Raw genomic sequence first — 27408 nt, 5'->3', positions numbered from 1 at the left:
TTATGCATCATGCGGACTGACAGAGTAATATATGTAAAGTATGAAATTAGAGTTAGGAGTAATTAAAATGTTATACAAACTACTACATCACAAATATACAATCACAGAATCAACAATTAATACACAACATGTGCTGTATAATCAAACAAGCTCCAGCTCTTATTCTGTTCTCTGCCCAAATGCAGTTTTTCTCATATGCGACATTTAACAAACCCAAATATGTTTTCCCCCTCTCAGTGGGAAACTAAATCTGCCTTTGCAGATGCAGCTATAAGTGGCCATATTAGGGCAAAAATCCAGTCTGGCAATGGGGGCAAAAAAGGGTTTAAACACCCGCGCACACGCGCGCGCACACACACGCACACACACACACACACACACACACACACACACACACACACACAGTGCAGACAGTTTGAAGTCTTTCCTTCCTTGACTGTGATACCTGCTTAAACACCCTCTTTCCCCCCGCCTCGCCTGGTCAACTCTGAACACATCCTCAGGGACTGACACACAAACTCTCTCCCCCTTCGCTCTCTCTCTCTCTCTCTCTCTCTCTCTCTTTCTCTCTCTCAAACACGCGCGCACGCGCACGGACGCTCATATAGGAGGATCCCAGCAGAGGAGCTGAGAGTGAACGGCAGAGCGCGCACCGGACCAGCTCGTTAAGTTGTCCTCTTCCTGTCTGTCTCCCTCATTCTCGTGCAGCCCCAGCAGCACAGATAAACCGGACTACCGGGCTACTGACAAAGAAGAGAGTCCCCCAGCACTCCAGACAGCCTCAGACTGATCGTCACCGGCTGTTTTACTCCGGAGACTGCGGATTTTATCCTTGATCTTCTCCGTGGAGCGGATACCGAGCTAAACTAAGTCTTTGGACATTAAATCCGCTCCTTTTTTCTAAGCTTTTTCGCTGGGAAATAAAACCCCCTATCCGTGTGCCGGTCCACCTGTCTTCTCTGCCTGTGGTTCAACTGCACCGGTCAGACTCGGAAAGAGCAACAGCCTACACCGGCGCATCAGTGAGGTAAGAGATGTGACCGTCTCTGTTAGCCACATTATACCATTATGGTCTGCTGTGGCCATTCACTGTGCCCGTTGTGCCAACACTGTGGGGTCTTTATTGGGGTTTTACAGGCCCTTCTGTACCATAAAATATACACAAGATGGGCATCAAAGTAGCCCAAAAATGAGTTTCAAGTGGTCATTTACAAAAGAACTAAAGACTGAACATGCATGTCATCAGTGACAAGGGAACACTGTGTTTATTTCAGAAAGTGCAAACAATATGGTTGATTTCATACTTTGTGCTGTCCGCCTCCAGCCCCCCAACACACACACACACACACACCTTTGTACTGGGACATATGGATCCCACGAATGTTACATAAAACTTACATTTCTCCTCTGCACTTCCTCCTCCTCCATCTCTCTCTCTGTCTCTCTGGCCTCAGCCGACCTGGTTTTGAGGATAGATAATGCCTGTCTTATACCTCAGCCTTGGAATGTCTCCTTTTTACCCCACGGGGGCCACACACACACACACACACACACACACATTAGAGCACTCTGACCGGTTCCTTACAATGAGCAAACAGTGGGACTGGTATATAACAATTGACCTGTGTGTGTTCTGACATAAACATCCATTCCCTCCAGCCCAGCTCAGGCCTATTGATCGGACCCGATCGACTGGACATTTCCCCATGCGGGCAGGGCTGCTGGTGTGATATCAGCTGGACTGGTCCCAGTCGCTTCACACAGCAGCAGAGCTCATTGAAGTGCCGAACAGATCGCCTGGTTGTAAAAGCTCAAACATCGTCTGTCAGCTTCTGGCATTTATTATCGTCAGCAGCGTCTCCTCCTCAGTTAAACGGCAAAGAGCCTCTTCTTTCTTAGTCTGCACTCTCAGCTGGCCAGAGGAGCTCTGCCTGTTCCTTTCTATTTTTAGTCTCTATTTACAATGCAGTAGCTATAGAGGCTGTTTCTGTTTTCTCTGCCTTCATCTGTCTCTCTGGCCTCTCATCTCTCCTCCTCTCTTATTTTCTTGTTTTTGTCTTTACCTCTTTCACTCACTTTCTCATGTCCCTTTCACCTTTTGGTTTCCCAGTTTATCCTTCAAGCGGCTTCCTCGCTGCCATCATCATTAAAGTCAGATAGAGCGATTCGACACATTAAACATTGGTGGCAGCTCACCTCACGCTGCCACCTGCTCCACCGACATGCACACATACAGTACATTACTGTGTGAGGCTGGGAAGACAGCGGAGGAGACAGGGGGTAGAGGTTAATCTTTGGATGCTTTTGACCCAAATCACCATGCGACCTACATACTCTCCCCTAAAACAACCACCCTACATTCCCCTCGACACACCCACCCAAATAAATCTTTAAAAAGCACCACACACACACACGCACAAATACACCACAGCCTTTTGGATGCCGAGCCACACTTTTGACTGAAAAAGAAATTTCTGAGCACTGGTGAGTTATTAATTACTTGTGACAAAACACACCGAGCTACCGGACTCAGCCTAATTGCATTCACATTGAGAGGAGAAAGAAAAGGTTGATTAGAAGTTCTCAAAAAAATCATTTTTAATAAAGAAAATGTAATTAACTTGTTCTTCATCTTTTATAATACTTGAGCATTATCTTGAAGCAAACCTGACCCCCCTTCATGACAAAGTGTCCCAGTTTAGAATTACAGCTCCATATCCGCTGCAGTAACCACTGCATACGCACCGAAACCTCAACCAAACACCACATACCGCTGCGCTGAACTCTTAACCAACATTTATTACACGATACTGAGGTCCTTATTTACCCGTGACTGCTATGGTTTGAAGGTAATAACATAGCAAATTTAAATAATTTAATCATCATGATATTAATTATAGTATAAATACTGAAAAAATGAGACCACTGTCATGAAGGCTGGCAGCCTCTACTGCCAGTAATAGCTGTAATAATTTGTTTTTGGCTGTAAGTCAGATTTTATGGTGAATTTGCTGGTAAGCACAGGGTGCTGTTGTTACAGTCAAAATGGAGATGTAGCCTTGTTTAAAGGGTATGCAGAACACAAACAAGCTGACTAGATGTTTATTTCTTCTGTGATTTATCAGCCCAGTTAAATAAAACAACATCATCATGTAGAGCAGATGAAGAACATTCAAGCTTTTAACTTTTTAGGCATGCTAGCGGTGTGGCTCTATGGATGGCATTGTTGGTTGGTCCACCACTTTGGTCAAATGGCAATATCTCAACAACTATTTCATGGATTGCCATGACACTTGGTAAAGACGTTCATGTCCCCTTCAGGATGAATTGTACTAACTAACGGTGGTGCCTTGACTTTTTCGTCTAGTGCCATTGTTACAAGTTACAAGACTGCGCACATAAAAATTTCAGAGAAGGAGTTAACTATGACTCCCAAGGTACATCTCAGCAAGATACAGCCAATTGTTATAGTATTCATGGTCGTCTGCCATTCCAAAAACATGAACAAAACGTTATATTCAGAATCAAAGTTGAAATAATTGAAACTGGTGGTCATAATATAAACCTCTAGGATTGTTACATTATCTGGCAGAATCCTGAGCTTCTATGTTCAGTAATATTGAGATCATTGAAAGAAATATTTGAAGTGGAGATACAGAATGGAACAAGCAGCCCTTCCTACTTCGAAACTCTGTTGTCTCAGCTGTACTTAATGTTTAGTGTTAATTAACAAATGTTAGCATGCTAACATGCTGAATTAATATGGCGAACATGGTCAACATCATACCTGCTAAACATCAGCATGTCACCATTGTGAGCATGACAGCATCTATCTCAAAGCACCACTGGGCTACAAGTACAAAGTACATGTGAACAGTGGGCAGTCCAATTCTCTCACTTGGGATAGTAACTCGTTTCCAACATGAAGAGGGCAATCAAATGTTTGCTGATAGAGTACCACAGCCTTGGACTTGGAGGTGCTGACTCTCATCTCAACCACTTAACACTTGACTGCAAAACACCTCGTACATGCAGGAGGTCACTGTTCAATGAAGCCAGCAGAACTTCGGTACATCATCAGCAAAAAACACTTAACACCGTGTGAATTAACTGACCGTAACATTACAAGTACAGTCAGTTTGCAGTGTATTTCCACTGTGTATCTTTGTTATATCTACACGTGTCTGAAGAGCACAAACTTGGTGTGTTCACTCAAAAGTGAGCAGGGTACACCTAGTGCACATCCTCTCCACATCCTGTGTGAACAAGGGACAAAGCTTTTAGAGTTTCTTCTAATGGCACATGGTAGAATGCCAGTGGAAAAAATACCTCCGATATGTTCATCCTCTTCAGAACAGTGAGAAAAGGTCCTGCATGTGACAGTAAGCAGACGGGGTTTATGGGATTGGTTTATAGCGATTCTATCAGGGGATAAGAATAAATTTGTCGGCGATTTATTGGTCTTTTACTACAGGAGCACTTTTCAAAATGACTGCTGGTTTAGGTGGAATGTGTTATTTTAAGTGGTTTTATCAATAACAACCATAACGTGTCTAACTCCTGGCTGGGCAACAAAGAGAGAGAGAGAGAGAGAGAGAGAGAGAGAGAGAGAGAGAGATTTCTAATGTGTGGAGTAATGGATTAAGTATTTGAAATTTGGGGAATTGGACAGGGAGTGCTTAGTGAGGAGGCATGTGGAAGACAGCAGGAGACAGAAGGAAAACAGATATCAGAGAGCAATGAAAGGGAGAAAGTGAGAATGCAGCAGAGGGAAACCTGCCTGCTTCAACTAATCTTTTTGATTTAACTGCACAGTGTAACACAACAGTAAACCACAGAAACCAGAACAAATATAATGGCATAAATGGCATATTACTAGCATACAGAATATTGGTCGAATGTTTACCTATCTGGGTGTATAAGTCTTAAAGTTTGATCGGATTTTAATTAACTAGTAGTGGAGATAAAAGAAGGCATACAGTATGTACATGGGTGGCTATTCAACAAATGACAGGCACAGTAATTTGAGAAGGAGAGGGAGACAGGACAATGGAAAAGGTAAATATGAAATATAATGGATAGAGGCAGGTGGATAGATGAGAAAAAAGAGGGAGAACTATGATTAAAAACATCCGTTTGAATGTTTTCATACCTATAAGCTACATAAGTCTAATTTCTAATATTGTAATTACAGAAATAACAGAAATATCATTATCAATCAGTTAATAATGTCAAATAAGTTGAAGTTTTATGGTGTTCTTGTTGGCTTCTTGGCTCTTATGGAATTTTATATTTTGATTTACATCTGAATTTCTATTACAAGAATACACATGTATTCATAAGAGACGGATCCTTTCATCAGCTTACACCTTGACACTCAAAATCACCCCTTTTCCCATTGAAGTATAGTAAGAATTGGAAAGTGTGCTCCAAGATGATGGACCATTCATTTTCATGAAAGTTACTCACTGAGCACATAAGTAAAAAGCTTCTGACCATGAATGTGTTGGGCACATAGAGCACACATGACTCTCATTTAAATTTGCTACAAATATGTTTTGAAGGGAACATAATGCCAACTTAATGAAGCAAAGTTCATTAATATATCTGTTAAGTTGCAAAATGTTGATATGGAACATACTGGAGAACGTGCGTGGGGCTGCATACATAGTTTGTGCACACACCTATGTGTCATGTGCTTAAGAGAAGAAATCATGATTTGACAGATAAAAGTGTCCATATGGACTTAAATGTTATACCAAGATGGAACAAAAAGATGAAAAATAAAGGTTGTGACAAATGAGAGTGTTGATTTTGTAAGCCTGGGACGATCTCCTGATTCAACATTATCACAATACTTGGATGCCGATTCAGAATCGATTCTCTCAATTCAAAACCGATTCTCGATTGAATGAATAGAAAAGAGGCCACTATTTTCAGTCTCTTGCTCCAGTACACTGTGTGCCAAACCATTGACTGGTGTACTTAGTCCACTGAAATACAATATGAAACAGGACTGGCAGATAAGATAAATGGTCCAGAGCCTTTTTATTTTAAAAAGTAAACTGCATTAATTAACAAATTAATTCATCTGAAAACATCTTACAGTCTCCTCCCTGTATGAGAATAACAAAATGAGAGGAAGGCGGAGTGCTCCACTGTGTTGTTATTATTGTCATGTCTCCAGCAGTGGAGAGCAGCCTCTCTGCTGCACCATTAGCTCTGGGAAAGCCATCGTTGTCCAAGATGCTGTCCAAGGGTTTTTGAGGTGAAACAGACTGAGCACTGGGTTATTTTCTTCACCTCAGAGCTGGTTCAAGTTTTTTAATGCAGCAGGGTGTGTTGGTCAGCCGATGTCGATTGTTACTGCTGGGGTTTGCTGCTCCGCTCCGCTAACGTGAAGAAGAACTATAAGATAACTCAAGCGTGTGTGCACTGTAGAGGCTGCGCTGCCCTCCCAGTTGAGTTCTGCCTTTTTCGTTCCATCAACATCACATTCTGGAGTTTTTAACAAAGGCAACCGCCAGTAATACAAAGGCGGCCCACCTTTGAGTTAGATAGGCAGGGAAAATCCTGAAACGACCTCAAAACTGGCATCCCTCTTTCAGGAAGATAGTGACCGAGATGGCAACAGAGAAAGTGAAACACAAAGCGAGGATGAGACAATGAATTAGTAGAGGAAAAATGAAGAAGACAGCAGACAAACAGACACCGGCAGAGAAGAATTCAGAGGACAGAGAAGAAGAGAGGGAGATGGATAGAGCAGACAAACAAAAGTGAAAGTGGAAAAGAGGGAGCGAGGGAAAACAGGGATGAAGGAAATGGTGAGTGATAGAGTTAGAAAGAGGAAAGAATCCAATCCTCCTGTCGTCTCTTGAGAACGCTGCTGAAACTTGATCTCAGACAGGAACTGGCCATCGCTCTGCCTCTCGCTATCTCTAATATTGGTAAGACACACACACGTTGTCATTTAATATTGCACCTGGTGTTTTCCTCAAACTCACACATATACACACCCCACTAACTCATTAGTTTCTTTTTGTCTTTCTTACAGCCAGTCTCAGTCCTGCCTTTATCATGCCACGATCTATTCTCGTCTCTCCTCTCGGGATAAATTCAAGTAATAGTTGTCATATGGGACCAAGATGTTCAAATAAAAAACATTACAGTAGTTGAAATCAGCCAGTTTCAGCAGGGGGTTTCTGATTTTTGGAGTTTCAGTGCAGCAGATGAAGGCTTTTAGACGTTCAGCCAGATGATTGATTTGTCCTTCTCCAACGCTCTAAATATCCATTTTGAGGAGGGAAAAATCATTAACTCCCAGTTATCACTCAGTGTTACTGAAATATTGATGATCTATGTAAAAAAAATTATTGTTCATTACTCACAAAGGCAGTATTAGTAGCATGATTTTTCTATGTGATACTTTTTGTCATTTTGTCTATTTGTGTCATGTTTTCCAAATAGTGTGTTACACCATTTCACACTGGGGACATTTTTGGCATATTCGCTTCTTTTGCCAAGATCAATACCACTCTCATATCTGTACGGTCAATAGAAAGCGTCAAACAGCGAACAGCTAACAGTCAGATAACATTTTAATCAGTGAGCTTTAGATGCTGGTAGGCGGATTTTGTTTACTTCCAACAGAGCCAGACTAGCTGTGTTAATGCTAAGCTAAGCTAACCAGCTTTCCCAAAATGTCAAACTAGTCATTTAACAGACAATATTTACACTGTATACTGGTATTGAACATTACTTCCTGATGTGTGATTTAGTTAGGATATATAGAATAAAAGATTAAACAATAAATTATTCTTTTATGGTGTATTTTTTCAGTTTTTAAAAACACCCAACCACCATTCTAACTACAGTATTTTTCAAATAAACATAGACATTTAGAGCTTAAGAGCCATTAAAATGAAAAATGTAGTATTGTTAAGGCTTTCATAGTTCATTAGCATCCGGACCAAGCTGTGAAGTAGTTGTTGCATCCAGAGCTTCTATTTTCTGCCTCAATGCCCCCTCACTCACTAAACTCTCATAAAGGACAATTACATAATATCAAGTATTATTTAATGTCCCTTAAAAATACCATTGTTGTTTCTGTGTTGAAGCACCTCAATAAGATCAATTCTGAGTGCAGACCAGACAAGCACTCGGCTCATCCGAATCCTCAAATGACTCACACAGGCACGCACAAACACACACACACACACACACACACACACACACACACAGACACACACATATACACATAAAAGCTCACAAACTCAAGTACACACACAAGAGGGGAAGAGTATTATTGAGAGAGTATGGTGGACACAGAGCGTGGGTGGGGAGTGAGAGGGAGAGAGAGAGAGGGAGGGAGGAACAGACAAAGAAAAAGACGCAGCGGAAGAGAATGAAGATTCCTGTAGAGAGTTGACCACATGTTTGGCTTTCTTGGCCTCAGTATCCGGAGATACAAATGCAACTCAAATTATTTAGTTCTAAATATCTGATTGTCTTACAGAGATATAGGTACAAACTGTGCATGGCCTGTGCAATACATTTCACAGAAGCCCTTCCTTTCACTTTAACCCTTCACAACCAAATACGTATGTGTGCCTCAGTGGGTTACGTAAAGTCCTGAATATACTGTTTTTTTAAAGGAATAGTTAAAAATTTTGAAAATTGTTCTTCATCACTTTCTTTTTGAGAGTGACATGAGAAGATAGACACCACTCTCATGTCTGAGCATTAAGGAGCTAGTCAGAATCAGGAGGTCAGGTGTTTAGCCTAGCTTAGCATAAAGATTAAAAACACAAGGAAAAAGCTAACCTGTCCAAAGTTTTAAAAAATTGCATACCAACACGTCTAAACCTTATTAATTTACACAATGTGTTTATTTTTTTAATGTGTACACGAACAAAAATGTAAAAACAACAACTGATTTTTGCTTGGAGATGCTAGTAGGTGTATTTTTTCAATTTGGACAACGCCACGCTAGCTGTTACCCCCTGCCTCCAGTCCATGTTCAGACTCATACTCTGTACTTAACTCTCATATGAGAGAGATATTGCTCTTCTTGGTTCACTCATGGAAAGAAAGTGAAGAATTTTTTAAAATGTTTATTTAATGTGACAAATATTTCTGAGATTTTGAGAAACATTTTCTATGACTCAGTCCCCTTAACTGCTAACCTGAACACCACAGTACATTTACAGAAAAGTGGTGTCATGCAGTTACACCTTGCATTAAAATGCATTTTTGGGTGATCAGATTGCAATCAGATAGTGCTTGACCACATGAAAGTAGAGGTATAAATGCACTCATGTTGAGGATGGATTGTGATCCGATCGGCAAACCACCTTCAGAGGTGGTCAGGGGCGCATTGTGACCACACGGAACGCAAGTGTAAATGCAACTGTGTTGTCAATCCACATGCGACAACTATATATATATATATATATATATATATATATATATATATATGTGTATATATATATATATATGTGTGTGTATATCGGTGCATATCAGACAACATATACGCTGATACTGATATATCTGTGATAGGCCAATAATATCGGCTGACTGATATATTGGTCAGTGTCTAGTAGCAGCCATTTAGCCAGTTAGCGAGTTAAGCTACTAGCACGAAAGCAGTAGGAAAGCTATGGATATTCAAGGCACTTGTGGATGGCGTCAAGACGAGACGAAGTGTCTGCTAACAATTTGGTCTGACAAAAGTATACAAGCGAAACTTGGCAATTCTTATTGCAGTCGAGCCATTTATGAAACAATGGCTAAGCAAATGGTGAAGAATGGCTACAAGCGATCCTGGTTGTAGTGTCACTGAAAAATTAAACACATGAAACTGGCATACAGAAAAGCCATGGACAAGAAACAAGAAAAGTGGCAGGGGCAGGGTAACTTGTCCCTTTTTAAATGAAATGGATGCAGTGCTGGGTGATCGACCCACGTTTTCCCTGGTGAAGGGGATGAGGAGGATGTGACGTTTGGTTGTTTGAGCTGGACAAAGCGATCAGATCTCAGTGTGGACACTGGAGACACATATTAATACCAGGTGTAAATGTATGCAGGTTAAATCATATCTAGATACAATCTGGATACGAGACACATTTTAATGCAAGGTGTGAAGGGACTCTTTGACCTGGTTACATGTGTCTTTCTCCTTCTTGCCCAAGGTTGAAGTGTAGGCCTACTAGACGGCTGCACTGATTAGCTCATATATCTGTACATCATGATTTTAGTTTCTATAACTATTAGTCCTACAATACTGCATTAATTAACAAAGTATAACCTTAAATTTAGCATTAACCAAAGTAATTTCAATCACTCAGACCATTATATACAGATAGACCTATATAATGTTACATATTAAGATGATATATTACATGATATGATATATGATAGTTAAATGCGTTTTTCATTTTTCTCATATAAAACTCCATCTTCAACTTCAATTACAGTTAATACCTCATGACATGATAAAATGCACTCATGCGGACGAAATGGATATGACCTGTTTAAGTGCATATTACTGATGCATTAATCTCTAAAGGTTGTGTAAAGGGGTACGAATCATATTACGCAGGATGTGTGGTTCAGATTTTGTAGTAGTTTTTGGAACTTAGTACTTAGTTACATTTGGAGGGAAAATCTAAACTTGAGAAGATCCGAGAAGTGCTGAAGAAAGGAGTATGGTATTTCCCAAATATGATAAAAGGTATCAAGCTGCTTAAAAGCATTTACTCTAATAGAACACTTAAACATTTTGCACAGGAGTAACTATATTAGCTTGTGTCATCTCCTGCCCTGTAACACTATTCCTGTCAACTGTAAATGAGGTATGTCTCCTTCACCCCTTACCTCACTGACGACCCTACTGTAAATAACAAGGGTCTGTCGCTTGAAACAGGATGATTAAGGTTGTTTGTCCGAATCCTGGCCATGATATCATGGTGAAATTCTGAATTCGCTTCATTGCTTTATCTGCATGTGTCGTAGCAACAAATAACATATTCCTCCTTTCTCTTGTAAAACTACCTTGAACATGCAGTATTAAAGGTTCATCTCTGCCTCCAAAACCCACCACATATGATGAGGGTGAGGGTTAAGGGCAAGGGGACGGAATAGCATAAGTACATGTTTTTCTTTTTTCCCTCTTTTTGGGTATAGTGGCACAACATTTTGTTCTCTTCCTCCCTACAGGTATTAAAAACTCTACTCTAACCTGCTGTCATGAATCTTGGTTTGAATATAGGAAACTACAGGTGGCAATGCACTAGCAATGAACCAAATTTGCATCAATTTGATTTGCTCTTGAACTGCAGTTGTGCTAGTTGCAAAGGTAATCAAATTAAATAGCTTTAGGGCTTTTGTTGAACTGAACTTGTCTTTTTAGCAGAAACATGTGGCCCAAAGGACACAAAAGAGCGCAAATGATTGTATCCAGTAGTGCTAAGTGGGTCTGCCAGTTTTGGCAGCACTTGTTTGTACTCGCAGAATTTAACATCCCCCATTCTTCCTTCCTGTAGGTGGAATCGCTAAGCAGCAGTTATAAATCAGATGTATCTCTTGGTGTACTTACTGCTGCAGGGCACAGTTGTATTGAGTGTGTCTGCCTGCAATTGAACAGCAGTGTGCACTGTATAAATATAACTCTGGCTTCCTCTCGCTATGTACAGGTAGAAAAGCCCTACATCAAGCTGCAGTCATGGATGAGATGGACCTGCCCCAGATGAAGAAGGAGGTGGAGAGCCTCAAGTACCAGCTGGCCTTCAAAAGAGAGAAGTCCTCCAAAACAGTTACTGAGTGAGTAGTTAGTCCACAATAGCTCTACAAACATCTGCATAGTTCAGGCACCAAAAAAACAATGATAAGTAGCTCTGAGGTCAATAACAAAGTAACTTTTTAGCTATGCTAGCAGCGTGGCTCAAGGGATGTCGAACTGTCTGTCCACCGCTTTGGTCCAGATTGAAATATCTCAAAAAGTACTGGAGTGATTGCCATTAAGTTTTATACAGACATTCATGGTCCTGAGAGGATGAACCCTGCTTTAGTGATCCCCCGACTTTTCTTCTACCTGGACATTGAGGTTGACATTTTTGGTTTTGAGTAAAATGTCTGCACAACTATTAGAGTGACTGTCATGAAATCTGGTATGACATTTATGTCCCCTTCAAAATAAACTATAATAACTTTGGTGATCCTCTGACTTTTCATCAAGCTCCGTAATTAGGTCAGACTTTGAATTTGTCCAATATTTGGTTTATGACCAAATATGCGCAAAACTAATGACATTCCCATCAGCCTCAGCCTCATGCCGATGAACTTCCCATACTTTGTAAATAGCCTTAATCAGTATCAGCATATGGAGTTTGATCAGTAGGGTTAACAGCACGAGTCATTCCACCACAATGATAAAACAGTCACTACTGATATAACTTCACAAACTAACGCAGCCTTGATGGCTATTGTCACAGCTACAGCACAGATCTAAGCTTTAAGCAAAGCTGCAGCTGTCATTAAGCACCACTCACTGTCTGCCTCTCTGGCACTGACTGCAGTGTCAGTAGATTCAGAGCCAATTAAGACAACTAAACTCTCAACACTTGATCTGAGGCTGCTGTTTTTCATGCACAGTACAAAAGTACTCAGCGTCAGTGTTTTGAAACCCTGCTTAAATCTCTTGTGACCAGAAGAACTACTAAAGAAAATAAGAGAAGCAGTGATTGAAAGAGGGAATTTTCTTACTGAAGTACTGTTACTTGGATGTGGACTATGGATAACTAACTGAATATAGGGAATAGTTTGACATTTTGAGAAATGTGCTTATTTGCTTGCTTGCAGAGAGTGAGATGTGTAGATTGATACCACTGTCATGGCTGTACTGTAAATATGAAGCCAACGCCAGCAGCTGGTTAGCATAGCTTAGCATAAAGACCGAGGGGGAACAGCTAGCCTGACTCTGTGCAAAGGTAACAAAATCTGTTTACCACCACCTCTAAAGCTCAGTTTACACATTATATCTAATTTCATTAATCTGTACAAAACCCAAAGTGTAAAAATGACACGTTCTAGTTTGATTGGGGGCTATATGCTGGACTATTTCTTGGCTCTGTAGTTTGCCTGGCAACCTCACAGTGATGACAAGACTGCAGGACTGGTGGTAGCTTCATATTTACTGTATAGACATGAGAGGGGTATCCTCTCATCTTACGTACCCCCCCAAAGTATCTAACTATTTTTTTAATGCTGAAATTAGACAATAAAGTGCACAATGTAAAGCCAGATCAAAGATAAAAATCACTGATGTATATTGTGAATGACTACTTTCCAGTATTAAAGGACGAGTGTGTAGGATTTAGTGGGATCTAGTGGTGAGGTTGCAGACTAAACCAACTGAACCCCCCCCCCCCCCCCCCCCCCCCCCCCCCACTTCCCCCTCTAAGCGTGTAGGAAATTCTACCGCGAAACTAACGTAAAATGCACAAAAGGTCCTCTCTAGAGCCAGTATTTGGTTTGTCCATTCTGGGCCACTGTAGAAACATGGCGGTGCAACATGGCAGCCTCCGTGGAAGAGGAACCGCTCCTATGTATATAAAGGGCTCATTCTAATGTAACGAAAACACAACAATTCTTATTTTCAGGAGATTATACACTAATGAAAACAAACTTATGAATGTTATATTCCATTTCTGCCAATATTTCTGCCAATAGGTCCCCCTAAATCTTACACACTGGTCCTTTAACACTTATGTAGAGCCAATGACATTTGTTCTCTTTAATGGATGTGATAATGTGATTTCAGCTGTAGTAAAGTACTCTACTGTCTTCAAAAAGGACTTAAGTAAAATGAACTTTTCTCCAAAAGTACATAAAAAGCTGTAGTTGCAGAAGGTAATGACATTAGTTACTTCTACTCTTGGGTTGCTCCCTCTCTTTCTTGCCTTGTATGGAAATGAGGAAAAGTGGATAGAGGATGGATTGTGGTAATAAACTTCCTCTGGAATTTGAAAAATGTCTCTGTCTCTCCGCAAAGTTTGGTGAAGTGGATAGAGGACGGCGTCCCAGAGGATCCCTTCCTAAACCCGGAGCTGATGAAGAACAACCCGTGGGTGGAGAAAGGAAAGTGCATCCTTCTCTAGAAGAAGCCGTCCACCCTGCCAAAACCTTCCAATTTTAAGCGTGCTGACCAACACACACCTACAGAACACACCCTGAACCTGACCCCCCCCACCTGCCCGTCGAGGCCATGGCAGGACAGCGCCTCCTAAACTCTCACCTTGAATGTACAACAGCTGATATCCCCAACCTCCCCCGAACACACACATCCCCAGCAAGGGCACATAAACACACACTGACAGACACACACTCTCACACTAACACTCCTAACGTTGGGTTTTTCCCAGACTGCCACACTTTCACTGCAAGTTTATTCCTGCCACGTCAATGCATCATTACTATGATATGACGACGATGATCAATACTCCTACTATATGTCTCTATATGGATATATGACAATATATGACGACTTATATGATGGATATATGATGGATATATGACAACTTATTTATGCAGCTGCCAGTCACTAGCTTTCTCTCTGTTCTTACAATTGACTTCTCTACTCTTCATTGTTAGCATAGTTTTTTTTTCCTTCCGCTTCTGATGAGCTGATGAGCTCTAGTAAACTAAACTGTAGAGTCACATTCTCACTGCCAGAATGACTGCAGATCTGCTGGCTTAGTTTTGTTTCATGGTGAAATATTAACCACTTCCTCCTACAAAATGATCACTATCATAAAACAAACCTGAAAGTTAATAGATTGCTTAAGTCTGTGGTTCACATAATAGTGACATTAAAGCTGTTAATATCTCAGTAAAACTGAATAAACTACCTATAAAAACCTGTAATAATCTGTAATTAAATGGAGATACTTTACATCTTTCATTGGCTCACAGACTATGGCTTTAATGTTTTACAACTCCCCCTTACAAGACACGAAGGAGCTACATGTAAAGATCATTTAGACTACATGACTGTAATGTATTCAGTGTTTCCACTAGGTTGACAACTGGGTGGCGGCAGTGGTGGCCTCGGGGAGTGGGGGGCCCAGGCCTGTACAGCTATAGGGGAAACATTGGTATTATATAACTTTATGATCATCTCTTCATGTGTTTTTTCTTGTTTTGAGTAAAGCAAGACGCTTAGTCCTTATCGTCAACCTTTTCAAATCAATTTTTGTCCGCATTCGAGGCATTTCCTGTCCAACATGGGGCCACTTGTAATACATTATGAGCCTAAGCTGCAAGCTGCATGCTTATAAAAGCATGAATTATTCTTCTAAGTCGATGATGGTGCATTTACAAATTATAAACATTTTTACTGTCAACTAATGACTCATATATACATAAGTGTATATACATGTTAACCACCAACTTAACTGACCAATTATGCATTAATTAAAGCATACCGTCACCTTAAGAGAATGCCTGAAACAGTCATGAGACATCTCACTGGACTAAATTTGCTGTAAGTAGTTTCGACCAAACAACCAAAGCCTTTCCACCACAGAAACAACATGCATGAATGAAGAAAGGTTTACCATGACAGCAACAACTTTCACAGCAGTTGTCCCGGTGTGACTCCTACAGTTTTCATATGTAGTTTTTATTTTACACTATTCGTAAAGCATGGTTATCACATTTACATTACAAAGATTTGAGAGATTTGCAACCAGTGTTGTTGTGCCTCAGTGTCATTGGGTGAGAGAGTGTCATAGCAGCTCTGTTTGTTGTTGTCAGAGCAGAATGAGGCTCTGGGTCTCTGGAGGGGTCTGAGTTTACTGCTCCTTCTCCTCCTTAGCGACATCCCCTGAGGACAACGCACAAACGTATACATGCGCTAAACATGCAAACCAACACTGTCTAGCAAAGCTGCCCTCTCTTCACACATGTACAGACGGACCCCTTTAACTTATTAACTTATTGATCAATACTTGGTTTATTTATTTATTTATTTATTGATGAGACCTTTTTCGCGACGAGTGCTGCCACTTTAGGCCACTTTTGTTTTTTGTCTCCTATGTCTGCACTCCCTCTCCCTCATACCCCAACTTGAGAGAAAAAAACAGAAAATGACCACATTAAAAAAAAAAAAAAAAGTAAAAAATTACACCTTGCAAGATCACCATCTACTACTGCCTTGTACACAGTTTCCTTAAAAACAAGAATGTAAATATGTGGCATGAGGTTTGAACATCACCGCTGACCTCTGAACTGACCTGTGTGTGTGTGTGTGTGTGTGCACGTGCATGCGACTGTGTATATGTGTGCATAAATTTGGACATTAGGCTCCCATGTGGGTGGTTTCGCACACATACGTACATGCACACACATGCAGCTGCATCACACACACACATACACATGTACACAGAGGCAGGCCTGATGCCGAGCAGATCAACAAAACACACACACACAAACACACACACACACACACACTGCTTAGTGAGAATGTGTATGAGGGGAGGAGGGCAAGGATGTGGGATTCTCTAAATGACTTGGGACAGGAGAGCCTCACATCATCTCAGTACTGTAATGAGTCTCATTATGTACATTTTCTTCCAGATAACCCAGTTCCCCAAAGGCTACTCTGTAATTGGATGACTTTGGTCCTATAAAGTTACTGCAAATATTTAATTTAAAGTATATGGTCCATGATGTGCTAGTAAATTGTTTATGTTATGCATGTATCTTAAGAATTGCACTTCTTACTTCCTGTAAAACATGTCTGAAAGGCAAAGATTCAATCATACTGACATGAGTCACATTTTTTAAAATGCTGCTGGGAAACATGTTACTCTGGAACAAAAAAACAACGCCTAATTGTATGACTATACCTGAAGCAAGGCCGGTGAATTTAGGATGAAGCCATTTTAGAAGTCCTATGAGAGGCATGTTGAAGCACCACTGCAATTATGCATTTCCTTGTTTTTTTGTTATTTTGTTTTATTTTATTTTATTAGCTTAGGTGTTGAAAGCTTTGTGTCAAAGTATAGCTTAGCTGTTAGACTTGCAACATTCAAGGGTAGTTTCATGATAAATGCATGAATGGGGACTTTTAAAGTGGCTTCCGGTGTATGAGGAGCTGAAGTTTTGAGCTTCACGTTTGTAGCTTTTCCAGTGTTAGGCTCCCCCCTCCCCCAAGTGCTTTCAATTACCATCTTACATTTTTAAGTTTATTCCCTCACCTGACATGGTTTAAAGCTTTCTCAGCACCCCTGGAAAAGCAACAAATGCTGTCTGCTCACAGCAACTGAAAACGAATGCTCCAAAAGTATGTGAGAGGATTCCTGAGTCTGCCTGTCCCTGGTTTGTTTTTTTCTGTCTGGCTACTGTAACTTTACTTGTTTGGTTTGTTTTTATATAATCTGAACGTGCGTACGTATGTATGTTATTACTATTATAATGACAGCATAAAATCGTGTCTAAATATCTAGCAACATATTCCTTGTGAGAGTGCTTTGGAAAACCTATTATGCATCAGATCAAGTCCTAGTGTAAAGATGACAATGAGCAATAAATTAAAGATCATTTTTTATTGAATGTTTTACAAAAACATTTATCTTACTGAATAAAGTAGAAGATTTTTAGACAACTTGGTTGTATTTGTTGTATTTTTTATGTGTTTTGTGTGTATCTCTGTAAGCACATCAAATATACTGTATTTTCAGCTGCAAATTCACAATAAGAATGACCTGGTTCCAGATTCAAAACTGTCTGGTGTTGTGCTCATTGGCAACTGTTTCCCTGTTTGGAAAACAAATGAGCCAATCAGAGCTGGGGGTGGGTGGGATTAAGAATAGAGACGTCATCTTTAATTGCTGCAGCCAGCAAAAATAGCTACATCAATGAAAAAATGACCACAAAAATGAACGCAATGGTGCCGGTTGTTAAGTCGACAGTTATGTGGAGCGGACCAGGTGGACCCAAATGCAGGATACTGCAGGCTGAGCAAGGCTGAAGAATAACTTCTTTATTTTAGGCTTGTGTAGGCAAAAACAAAGCTGGCAGATCAGAGCGAAACAGAAGCAGAGCAGAGAAAAACTGAACAAAGGATCCAACAAGACTGAACTAAAAACCAGGACTTCAATACAAACTAAACTGACGAGGGGATGAGGTGCAGGTGGGAGAGGAGAACAAGAAAGGAACTGAAGGGAAACGCAGAGCAAACAGAAAACCAAAAAAACCCAGAAAACACAATATGCACAAACCATCCCAGAACTCACATGAACACAACTTAAAGTGCACAAGTCACAATGAGCACACACAGCAAAATAAACTTCAGCATATATTGCTGTTGACAAAAATATGAATAAATCAGTCTGTCAAGCAGAGTGGCTGCATATTAAGGCTGCATGTCACAACATAAATTGAACACAAAGACAGCTGCAGCTCTGAATAACATAACCGGTGTTTCAGTTCACTTTAGCACTTAGTTCCTACGAGAGTCAGTGCAGCAAGCAACAGTATCTCAAGTGGTCCTTGAATATAATCTGCAACCTCTCTTATCTGTCCTTCTTCCCACTCAGTCCACTCTTAAACAGGCAGAAAAGCCTGAGGGCATCTGGTGGACTGGTGGAGAGACATAGAGCCGTCATCATGAAAAAACATTAACACAGCTTCCATTACCGCAAGGAGGATGAATGTCACGTCCTACTGATTGGCCAGGGCTAAACAAAACAAAATAACCCAAATAACAACCCCCCCAAACGACAAATATGAACATGACACAGATTGAATAATGAAGTGGAAGAAAATGGAAATTCAGTCTCTTTATCGGGGTATAACAAGAGAGACAAAGAAGGAGAAAGGGAACGGAGCACATACTGTAGCTTTAAGTTTTACAATAACAGCAGGCTACAGAGGCGTCTGGTTATAGTTGAGAGTTTTCTCCTTTGTAGACAAAAGCGCCTGGCTAAATACACTCTCAGACCTTTGCCAACAAAAGGCAATGAAAGGAACTTTTGTTATAATATAAATGTTGATATTCATCATTACATTACCATTTATGGTTGTGGAAAATCAGCTGGCTACCTAGCTTAACAGCTAACTAGCTATCATAACACGCTGTCACAAAATTGTTAATTTTTTTCCCAGCTAGTAGCAAGGATGCTAGGCTCTTTTTAATATAGCTGGGCTTCAGTCTGAAGACCTTTGGCTCTAACAATGAGGTTTTAATTTAATTAATTCAGCTTTCTAGTGTAAAATTCTAGACTGTCACAAGATGCTTTTTTTTTACCAAGCGTGCTAGCCTTCACATTTTTTACATCTTGTCCTGCCCCTTCCCTTTTTCTGGGCTTCAGTCTGATATTCCTTAGCCTACAGCCATTTGACTCTGAACATTAGCTTTTAATTCAGTTACTTTAAGGTTTTTATCCTCCTTGAGCAACTCTGTCATCAATGTACCGTACCAGTCAAAAGTTTGGACACACTTTCTCATTCAAGTGACTGGGAAATTATGTCCAAACTTTTGACTGGTACTGTATGTTAGTGAAACTTTTAAAAATCTGCAAGATAAGACATAAAAAAATGATGAATGAGAAAAAGTGGAAGAGACTGAGAGGAAGATATGAGGTAGAGACTGAGCAGGTAGATGGTCATATAGACGGCTAAACTCAAGGGAAAGACAGAAATCTCTTCTTCTCCTTCCCCTTCACTGCTTCTTGTATCTCATGAATAATAGAAAACTGAAGATATAGGAGGGTTCTCTTTTTTTTTTTTATCCTGTCAGTGCCTCTTGGTCTCTCACTTTCTCTTCCCCTCTCTGTCTATGCCATAAATTTGCTGAGGTAACTAACATATATTCTTAGATTTGTATTATTCTTAGATCCATTATAATTTAAGTTTACTCGCTGATGTAATAAGAGCGCTCAGTTAGCTTTGAGTGAGTGTTTCTGTGCTTTAAATGATAATATAAACTGTGGCTTGTGATTTGTTTTGGGAGCATCAGAGCGTGAAACGAAGCCCCAATATCCATTGTTCATAAAACGATGCAGATAGCACCTTCAGGGCGACCGAGGATGACGCCTCAACATTTATTTATTCCACAGACATTTGTATATTTATTTAATGTCAAATAGTTTGTTAGATATTCTTGGAAAAATAGGAGGAGAGGATGATGGGACAGCTGACTCTTGCTTAGGGTGTGTCTGTCTGCTTTTTATGGGTCAGCTCCCCTCAATCCCTTCGACACACACTGACACACACATGCACTCACTAATGCACTCAATCCCCCTCACCCTCGCTGCTAAATCCTCACCCCCATTGTCCCTTTCCCCCTGAAATCCTCAAACCATCAGCTTTTCTCCACACAGGCACACACACACCATTCTCCTCACTCTTTTTCCCCAGTCCGTCTGCAGTCAAGGCTAATGCACTGGTTAATGGCTGTCTAACCCCCAATTTCCTCTCAGATTACACTCTTACACACACAGGCATGCACACAAACATGCATACCAGTACATCTCCGCATACATGTGCACATTTAAGCATAGACTTTAACACACACTGGTTAGTATGTGTTCATATACTTACATACAAACACACATACATACACACAGATGCACATACACAAACACAAAACAGGCACTAATGGCCTGCCGGTCCTCAGCATGTACATTCACGAGTGGATTAGGATTAACAATCCTCCCGCCACACCACTACACACACACACGCACAAACACACACACACACACACACACAGTGTATACAAAGAGAACCAGAACCAATCTCTAATGCACATTCTGCTGGTGGTGATAATCTCTCTCTCTGTCTCTCTCTCAAACACACACACTTATCCACCACGTACACCAGGCCGACTGCTCTCTGTGCTGCTGAGGTCAGACCAGAAGCCATCTAATCTAAGAGCTTTAATCCACTCTTTCGGGGACCTTCTCCCTCTCTCCCCCCACTCTCTCATAAATTCACATCTCTGTGTTTAAACGGGGAGAGCGTTGACTAGCTGGTCTCAGACATGTAAAACCACCTTTAAACCTATTGAGGTTTAAAGGTGAGACATTTCAGCTTTCTAAGACAGAAAGCTGAAATGTCAACATTAAGGGTTCAGGATGCTCCAAACAACCAAGTTAGTAAGTGTTGTTTTAATACTGAAGGCAAAAGTGTTAATACCCTTTCTGAACAGCCACAATTGAAGCAGGGCGAAGCTTGCCGTCATAGAGAAGGGTGAGAAGCAATACATCTTACAAGTCACAGGTAATGGCGCACACTTTCGGACAGTCTCTCGCCAAAGGAATTCATGGTGTTGTACACATGAAAAGTGATCGAAGTAGTTGTGAGGAATGAAAAAAAGAAAACCTAAGAGAGAAGTTTAAACCGTGCTTACACTCTCATCACCATGCATCTGTCTAATCACTGCGTAATGGGAGACTGTCTGTCTGTGGCGGACGCAGCTCCTAGGAGACTCTTGAGGGACCGCTATAACCTGCAAGGCAAAGGTCACATGACAGATCAAGACAACTACTTTTTGGTAGCCTTGCTTGTTTGTCTACTTGTACACTATGATAGTAATTAGTAAGACTCTACAGTTAGGGGACAATGTGGTAAAACTTGTGAATCAGCCTTTCTTCTTTTATTTGTGTTTAGTTTTGACAAAGCAAATCTCTGTCACTGTGATTTCTATTATTTTAGAGATTTTTAAAACCACATTTAAGGACACCTTCAATATAAATTTCTTTACAATTTCTGTATAACAGTTTTATTATCTCAGATTCTTTAATGAACTCGGTTCAGAATGTTTGTCTGGAGAAATATCAGACAGGCTAATGATGAGGGCACAGACAACAAACGTTATTTTAAATGATCAGTTACAGAGATGAATCCACTCAGTATAAACAGTATTTATAGGCACTTTGATACCAAAACATAGCTTGGATTTGGATTTAATGTAGTTTTGTTTAGATCCTGGACAGAAATACATGGATATACTTTGTGTTTTGCCTGTTGAACAATGTCGTGCTAATGTGCGTATGTTAAAATGTGAACAATATTGTTTAATGTTATCTTAATGATATCTGTTCATTTGAGTGCACAAATTATTGAGACACCTGTATCCATAAATGTATGCATGCTGTCCTTGGTATTTAATTAAAGTAACAAACAGCAATGACGCATGCACACATTTACACATCACATTAGTAGACATATAACTAACTATGTTTGTGCATGGTTATTTCTGTCACTCATACACTTCTGATCCGATGTGCAGCTTCAAATCATTCCTGTCAGAAACGTAAGGAATACAATACTTACAGTAATACAAAATGACAATGGCATTGACAGTTTTGCCAGTAAAATGATCCATTTAATTACTTTTTTTTATTTTACTTTGATTTTTTCATAGCACACATAGGCAGCTTTGAAGGCAACCTAGTGTGTCACTGCTCTACAGAAGCGAGTCAGAGATATCTTGTTTGTTTTTTCTCTCCTACATGTAGACTATTTTGGGCATTCAAAAACATTCTGTCTCTCCTTCACTCTAACTCCCTTAACTCAAAATGTTTACTGTCTGTTTCTGTTTTAGGTTTCTCAAATGATATGACAAGAGATTGTCTCTCTCTGTCTGTCCCTCTGCTTGTCCCTGTGCCTGTTCCTGGAGATTACCGAGCTGATCCGCTGATCGGAGCAGTGGATTCCCCTGTGTTTAGGTTACCATCAACTCTCATTATCGCAGCAAGGGTTAATCCACCAGAGCTACAGCTCAGTCACTCACATAACACTCTGCTATATCCAGATGAAGCTGTCAAGAAACTCAAATGTTTTTACAAGTCTATGCCAACTCAGGCAGCTTTCAGTGGTACAATAAAGCAGCATGCAGCAATGAGTTACTGCTCGGCTTCTGAAAAGTATTTGACTTTTGCTCTCCTTTTCAGTTGCTATAAAGTGACACTATTATAAAAGGCGATTCAATATTCAGTTTAGTTTTACAAAACAAGGCAATTTCAGTGTCTACCTGTGTGAAGAAAGGCAGGTCTGTGTAGGAAACATGCAGTTTGTGTGACTTCTGCTTTGCTTATCATTGCAATAGTCATGCTGTCTGGTGCAAATAGTTTTGCTTTAAAGAAATAGATCAACATTTTTGGAAACATGTTCTTTGGCTTTCTCGCTGAGAGTTAGATGAGAAGATTGATACCACTAGTTACAGCCAGCAACAGGGTTAGCTTAATGTCATTTTTACATTCTTTACATTTTGGTAGCATGAAAGAAAATACAAAAATTTCCCACAATGTCCGACTATTCCTCGTATCTGTACCATCCTGACTTTCAAGGTAATCAGCATATTATATGTATTATATATGGGATTATACAAGCCTGTATCCCAGAGAATCAAATGGAATGGTCAGTTATAAAGTGAACATTATTTGGATTAAATCATCTAAATTGTTATTACAATTATCTCAACGTCATTTAAATTTTTGCAACTAAAACGTTCTAAACATTCCTCTTAAGCTACATGTTACTACAGAGTGGAATTGGCTTCTTTTCAAAGGTTGGGTTGAAAACACAGGTGTAACTAATCACATTAATTAATTATGGCTCTCACTCATTTAGGTGTGCCAGTGAGCCATGCCTTGTGCCATCTACCTACTTTATCTGCCTATCATACAAAGAAACTCTCTTTCTCTAATTCACCACCATTACTTTCATCCACACTGACATTTGTCTTTTGAAGTTCATTTTTGCAGGATACAAAGCAGTGAAAAAATATAAAAATTTCTTGTTAGCTAAATTAAAAATCATGAGAGAAAAATATCCAACATGGGTGGTTCAGATAATCACAGCTTAACAAGGACTCTGTAAATCCAACAGCCTCTTAGCAAGATGTACTGTATATAGCTCCATATTTAGATGCTGTCTGGTAAACTTAAATATCGTAATATTCTAAGCTCCATCAACACCACACCCATTAACCCAGCATTAATCCAAGCTCAGCGCTACAAGATCAATAATAACGCCGCAAACAACTGCTTCACTCTATTCACATAACCCAGCCAGATCATCTATGAGGTCAGGTCAACTGGGGGAGGAGCAGTACAGCACAATATACTAGCAGAACACTGAAATGACATGTGGTGTGTTGAGAAGAATATATACCATAGAAATATCACATCATATACACAAAAATAAACATGTTATAATGTATAATTACTAACAGAAATGATTAAATATGTGTTTTTATTGTGGATGAACAAGTAAAAATGCTTATAGTGAGTATGTCTAACTTCATTAAACAGTTCAACCTATAGCTTCACAGCTATTTATGAATATACTGTGAGCATATTAATGCTAATCATCAGCATGTAGACTATAGTCTTTTTCAAGAATGTGTCCAAATATTACTTGAACATCATTATAAAAGATTCAAACATCATTATTATGGTCAACTTTGTTGAATGCAGAAGGGGAGTTGAATGTACAGTATGTCAATAGCATCTTCATTATGAAAAGTATATTGCGTGCTTCACGCATGCAGAGGCAGCAAAAATAAACTAGATACATAGAGACAACGGTGAGATGTCAAATGCAGCATACCAAACTACAACACAGGAGCACAGGAAGGTGATCCCCTAAATATGTTAATAACATCTTCACATCTACTATTTATCTATTTTACATCTAACTTTCTAAACCTTATATTTATATTTAGCTGATGTTCGTATGCCAGGTGGAAGTATTCAGACCTTTAACCTCAGTAAAAGTAGCAATACTCCATTACAGGTATGACAGGATTATATATCATTATAATGAATTGTTATAACTTACGCATTAATGTGTAACTGGTATTTTACTGTTGTAGCAGGTTCAGGTGGAGCTAACGTTATATACTTCATGCCCTGTATGGTATTTTATCTACAGATAGATTCTTTATTGTTCTTCAAGGCAATTTGTTGTCACAGTCTGTACATGAATACATAGATACATAAATACCGTACACATCCACAACATAAGTACATCAAAAGACATCCATAGGGGATACATCCACATTCATACACACATACATAGCACATATACATAAGTTACAGTCATGGGGTATTTTGTTTAGCAATGCTATGGCAGAGGGGACAAAACTCCTGCCATAGCGGGCTCGTTTCCAGGCCAGGGATCTGTATCTGCAACCAGATGGAAGCAGTGTGAAGAATGGGTAGGGGGGGGTGCATGAGGTCATGTTCAATGTTGTGTGCTCTGCGTGTGATAGCTGGGAGAGGTTGGGGGTGGGGAGGCTAATAATTTTCGAGGCATTTTGTGTGATGCGCATGAGTTTGTTCCTATTGGAGTCAGTTGGCGAAGAAACGGGGGAGCAGTAGAGGAGAATGGGTTGAGTTATACTTTCATAGAGCAGCAGCAGAAGGTGGGAGGCAACAGAAAGTGCTCTGCATCTGTGGATGGCAGAGAATCTTTGTTGGCAGCGTTTATGGATGTCAGTGATGTGTTGTTCGAAGCTCAGTTTATTGTCCAGAGTAAGTCCAAGATATTTGAAGCTCTCCACCATCTGAACAGTTTCATTATTGATGCAGGTGGGGTTGTGGGTGGAGCTGTGGGCGGTGCAGTTATTTTATCTTTGTTGCATTCAGCTGCAGGTAATTGTTCTTGCACCATTGTGCGAAGTGGGAGATGGAGTCCTGGTAGCCCAAACAGATTATTGTCATTAAGGAGTGCAGGTATGGCAGGGTCATCAGAGTACTTGGTAGTATGTATGTGGTGATGGGTGAGGGGCTGATACAGTCATTGGTGTAGAGGGTATACAGGAAGGGGCTCAGGACACAACCTTGTGGAGCTCTGGCGTTGGGGATGTTGGTTGAGGATGTTACAGTGCCCACTCTGACTGTTTGTAGTCTGTCACTGAGAAAGCTGTGTACCCAGTGGATGAGAAGTGGGGGGACGCTGAGATGGTGGAGTTCCTGATCATCTGATGGCGTTGAATGGTGTTAAAAGCAGAACTGAAGTTGATGAAAAGGAGTCTGGCCTTACCAGGTGATAAAAATGCATCATGTTTTATAAGCTCATATTGTGTTTTGTACGTACAATTTTAAGCTGCAAATAAACAGACTGGAGTAAAAAGTATAATATTTGCAGATGAAATATTTTGCAGAAGTAGTGTAACATTTCATAAAATGGAATTTCTAAATTAAATCACACATGCCTCAATACTGTACTTAAGTACAGTACTTGTAAATGTACTTTCCACCGCTGTCATGCACAGTAATTTAAAGTATTCTAGGGGGGACAGGATGACTTAAAGGACATAACAAGTGTGACAGGGGTGAAATGTGTGACCCCTGGCCAACAGGATCATCAGTCTAAGGCCTCAGTGTCCAGACACAGACTTGTACAGAACATGTGATCATGGCCTTTGTGAAAACCTGAAAATGATAGGTTTATGTTGTATTTGAAATATCTCAACCTTCTAAACCAAAAGTCCACCCCATAAGTTCTTTTTATGGAGTTGACCTAGGTAAAAATGCTGCTGCTGTGCCAGGATAAATGTGATACATTTCCAGAGGAATTCCTTATCTGCCTTTTACCAGTTATGATCATCTGTGTACTGCAGGGGAAAGCTGAGAGGAATCACTGTATCTTGTGTAACAATAAAGGTTGTTTACTTTGCAAATACACAAACATGCTGTTTGATAAGGTTAGAACCAGGCTACACTAGATGGCTACAATGGCTTTTGAACAGGCATTTTTTTAGGCTTTCCTTTACAAGATCAGGTCAGTTGTGGCTTTTCACCTGCTTTCGTCTTTGCTGGTGAGCCTCATCTTCTCTGGGTTAACTTCTTTTTGCTGAAGATGTCAAAGCAGACAACCTGCTAACATGGTGTAAACATGCTATGTAGAGATAACATAGCAGGCAGTCTGTGAGGCTTTTACAACTGCAACTATGCAGCCCCACAGTTCATAGTAGTGTGTCACATCTTTAAAATGCTGATTATTGTAGGTTGATTTTCAGCCATTTTCAGAATCACACTTATTGACAGAAATTATGACGTTATGTACGACCCAGTGCACTGATGCAGTGACAAGCTCAGGCCAGGATATACTTATATTAGTTTCCACCACGTAAGATTGGTGTGTTATCCTAATCAATATAATATTGACTAATGATGATCAAGGTTGCGCTCAGTGACAAGACGTCAGTTTATTTAAAGAAGACACAAAGGCAAAATGTTTTTTACTGTCTGATCTTTATCAGTGTCACAATTATGCAGTACAGATGCCTCTTACATACCAAAAACAAAGTAACACCCACCCATGCAATCACATATTTACATAGCAACCAATAAACATCCTGTGGAACAAGGAAGAAGGTGGAAACTGGTCCAC

The 27408-nt window shown here is 40.1% G+C and overlaps 1 protein-coding gene across 1 annotated transcript; it reads left to right on the top strand.

The window, feature by feature from the left end:
- Nucleotides 1-588: 588 nt before the first annotated feature.
- Nucleotides 589-16180, top strand: gng13b (guanine nucleotide binding protein (G protein), gamma 13b). The gene is made up of 3 exons (XM_067570245.1): nt 589-1027; nt 11694-11820; nt 14051-16180. Exons 2-3 carry the CDS (start codon nt 11723-11725, stop codon nt 14154-14156), a joined length of 204 nt encoding a protein of 67 aa, XP_067426346.1. The 5' UTR covers nt 589-1027; nt 11694-11722; the 3' UTR covers nt 14157-16180.
- Nucleotides 16181-27408: the final 11228 nt, after the last annotated feature.

This window comes from Thunnus thynnus, chromosome 17 (genome assembly GCF_963924715.1).
Source record: "Thunnus thynnus chromosome 17, fThuThy2.1, whole genome shotgun sequence".
NCBI lineage: Eukaryota > Metazoa > Chordata > Actinopteri > Scombriformes > Scombridae > Thunnus > Thunnus thynnus.
This window is presented reverse-complemented; position numbering and strand designations above follow the sequence as displayed.

Excerpts from the sequence above, each read along its gene's own strand:
- gng13b (XM_067570245.1), top strand. The coding sequence starts at position 11,723 with ATGGATGAGATGGACCTGCCCCAGATGAAGAAGGAGGTGGAGAGCCTC. Across the intron at positions 11,821-14,050 it reads TCCTCCAAAACAGTTACTGA|TTTGGTGAAGTGGATAGAGG; the intron begins GTGAGTAGTTAG and ends CTCTCCGCAAAG.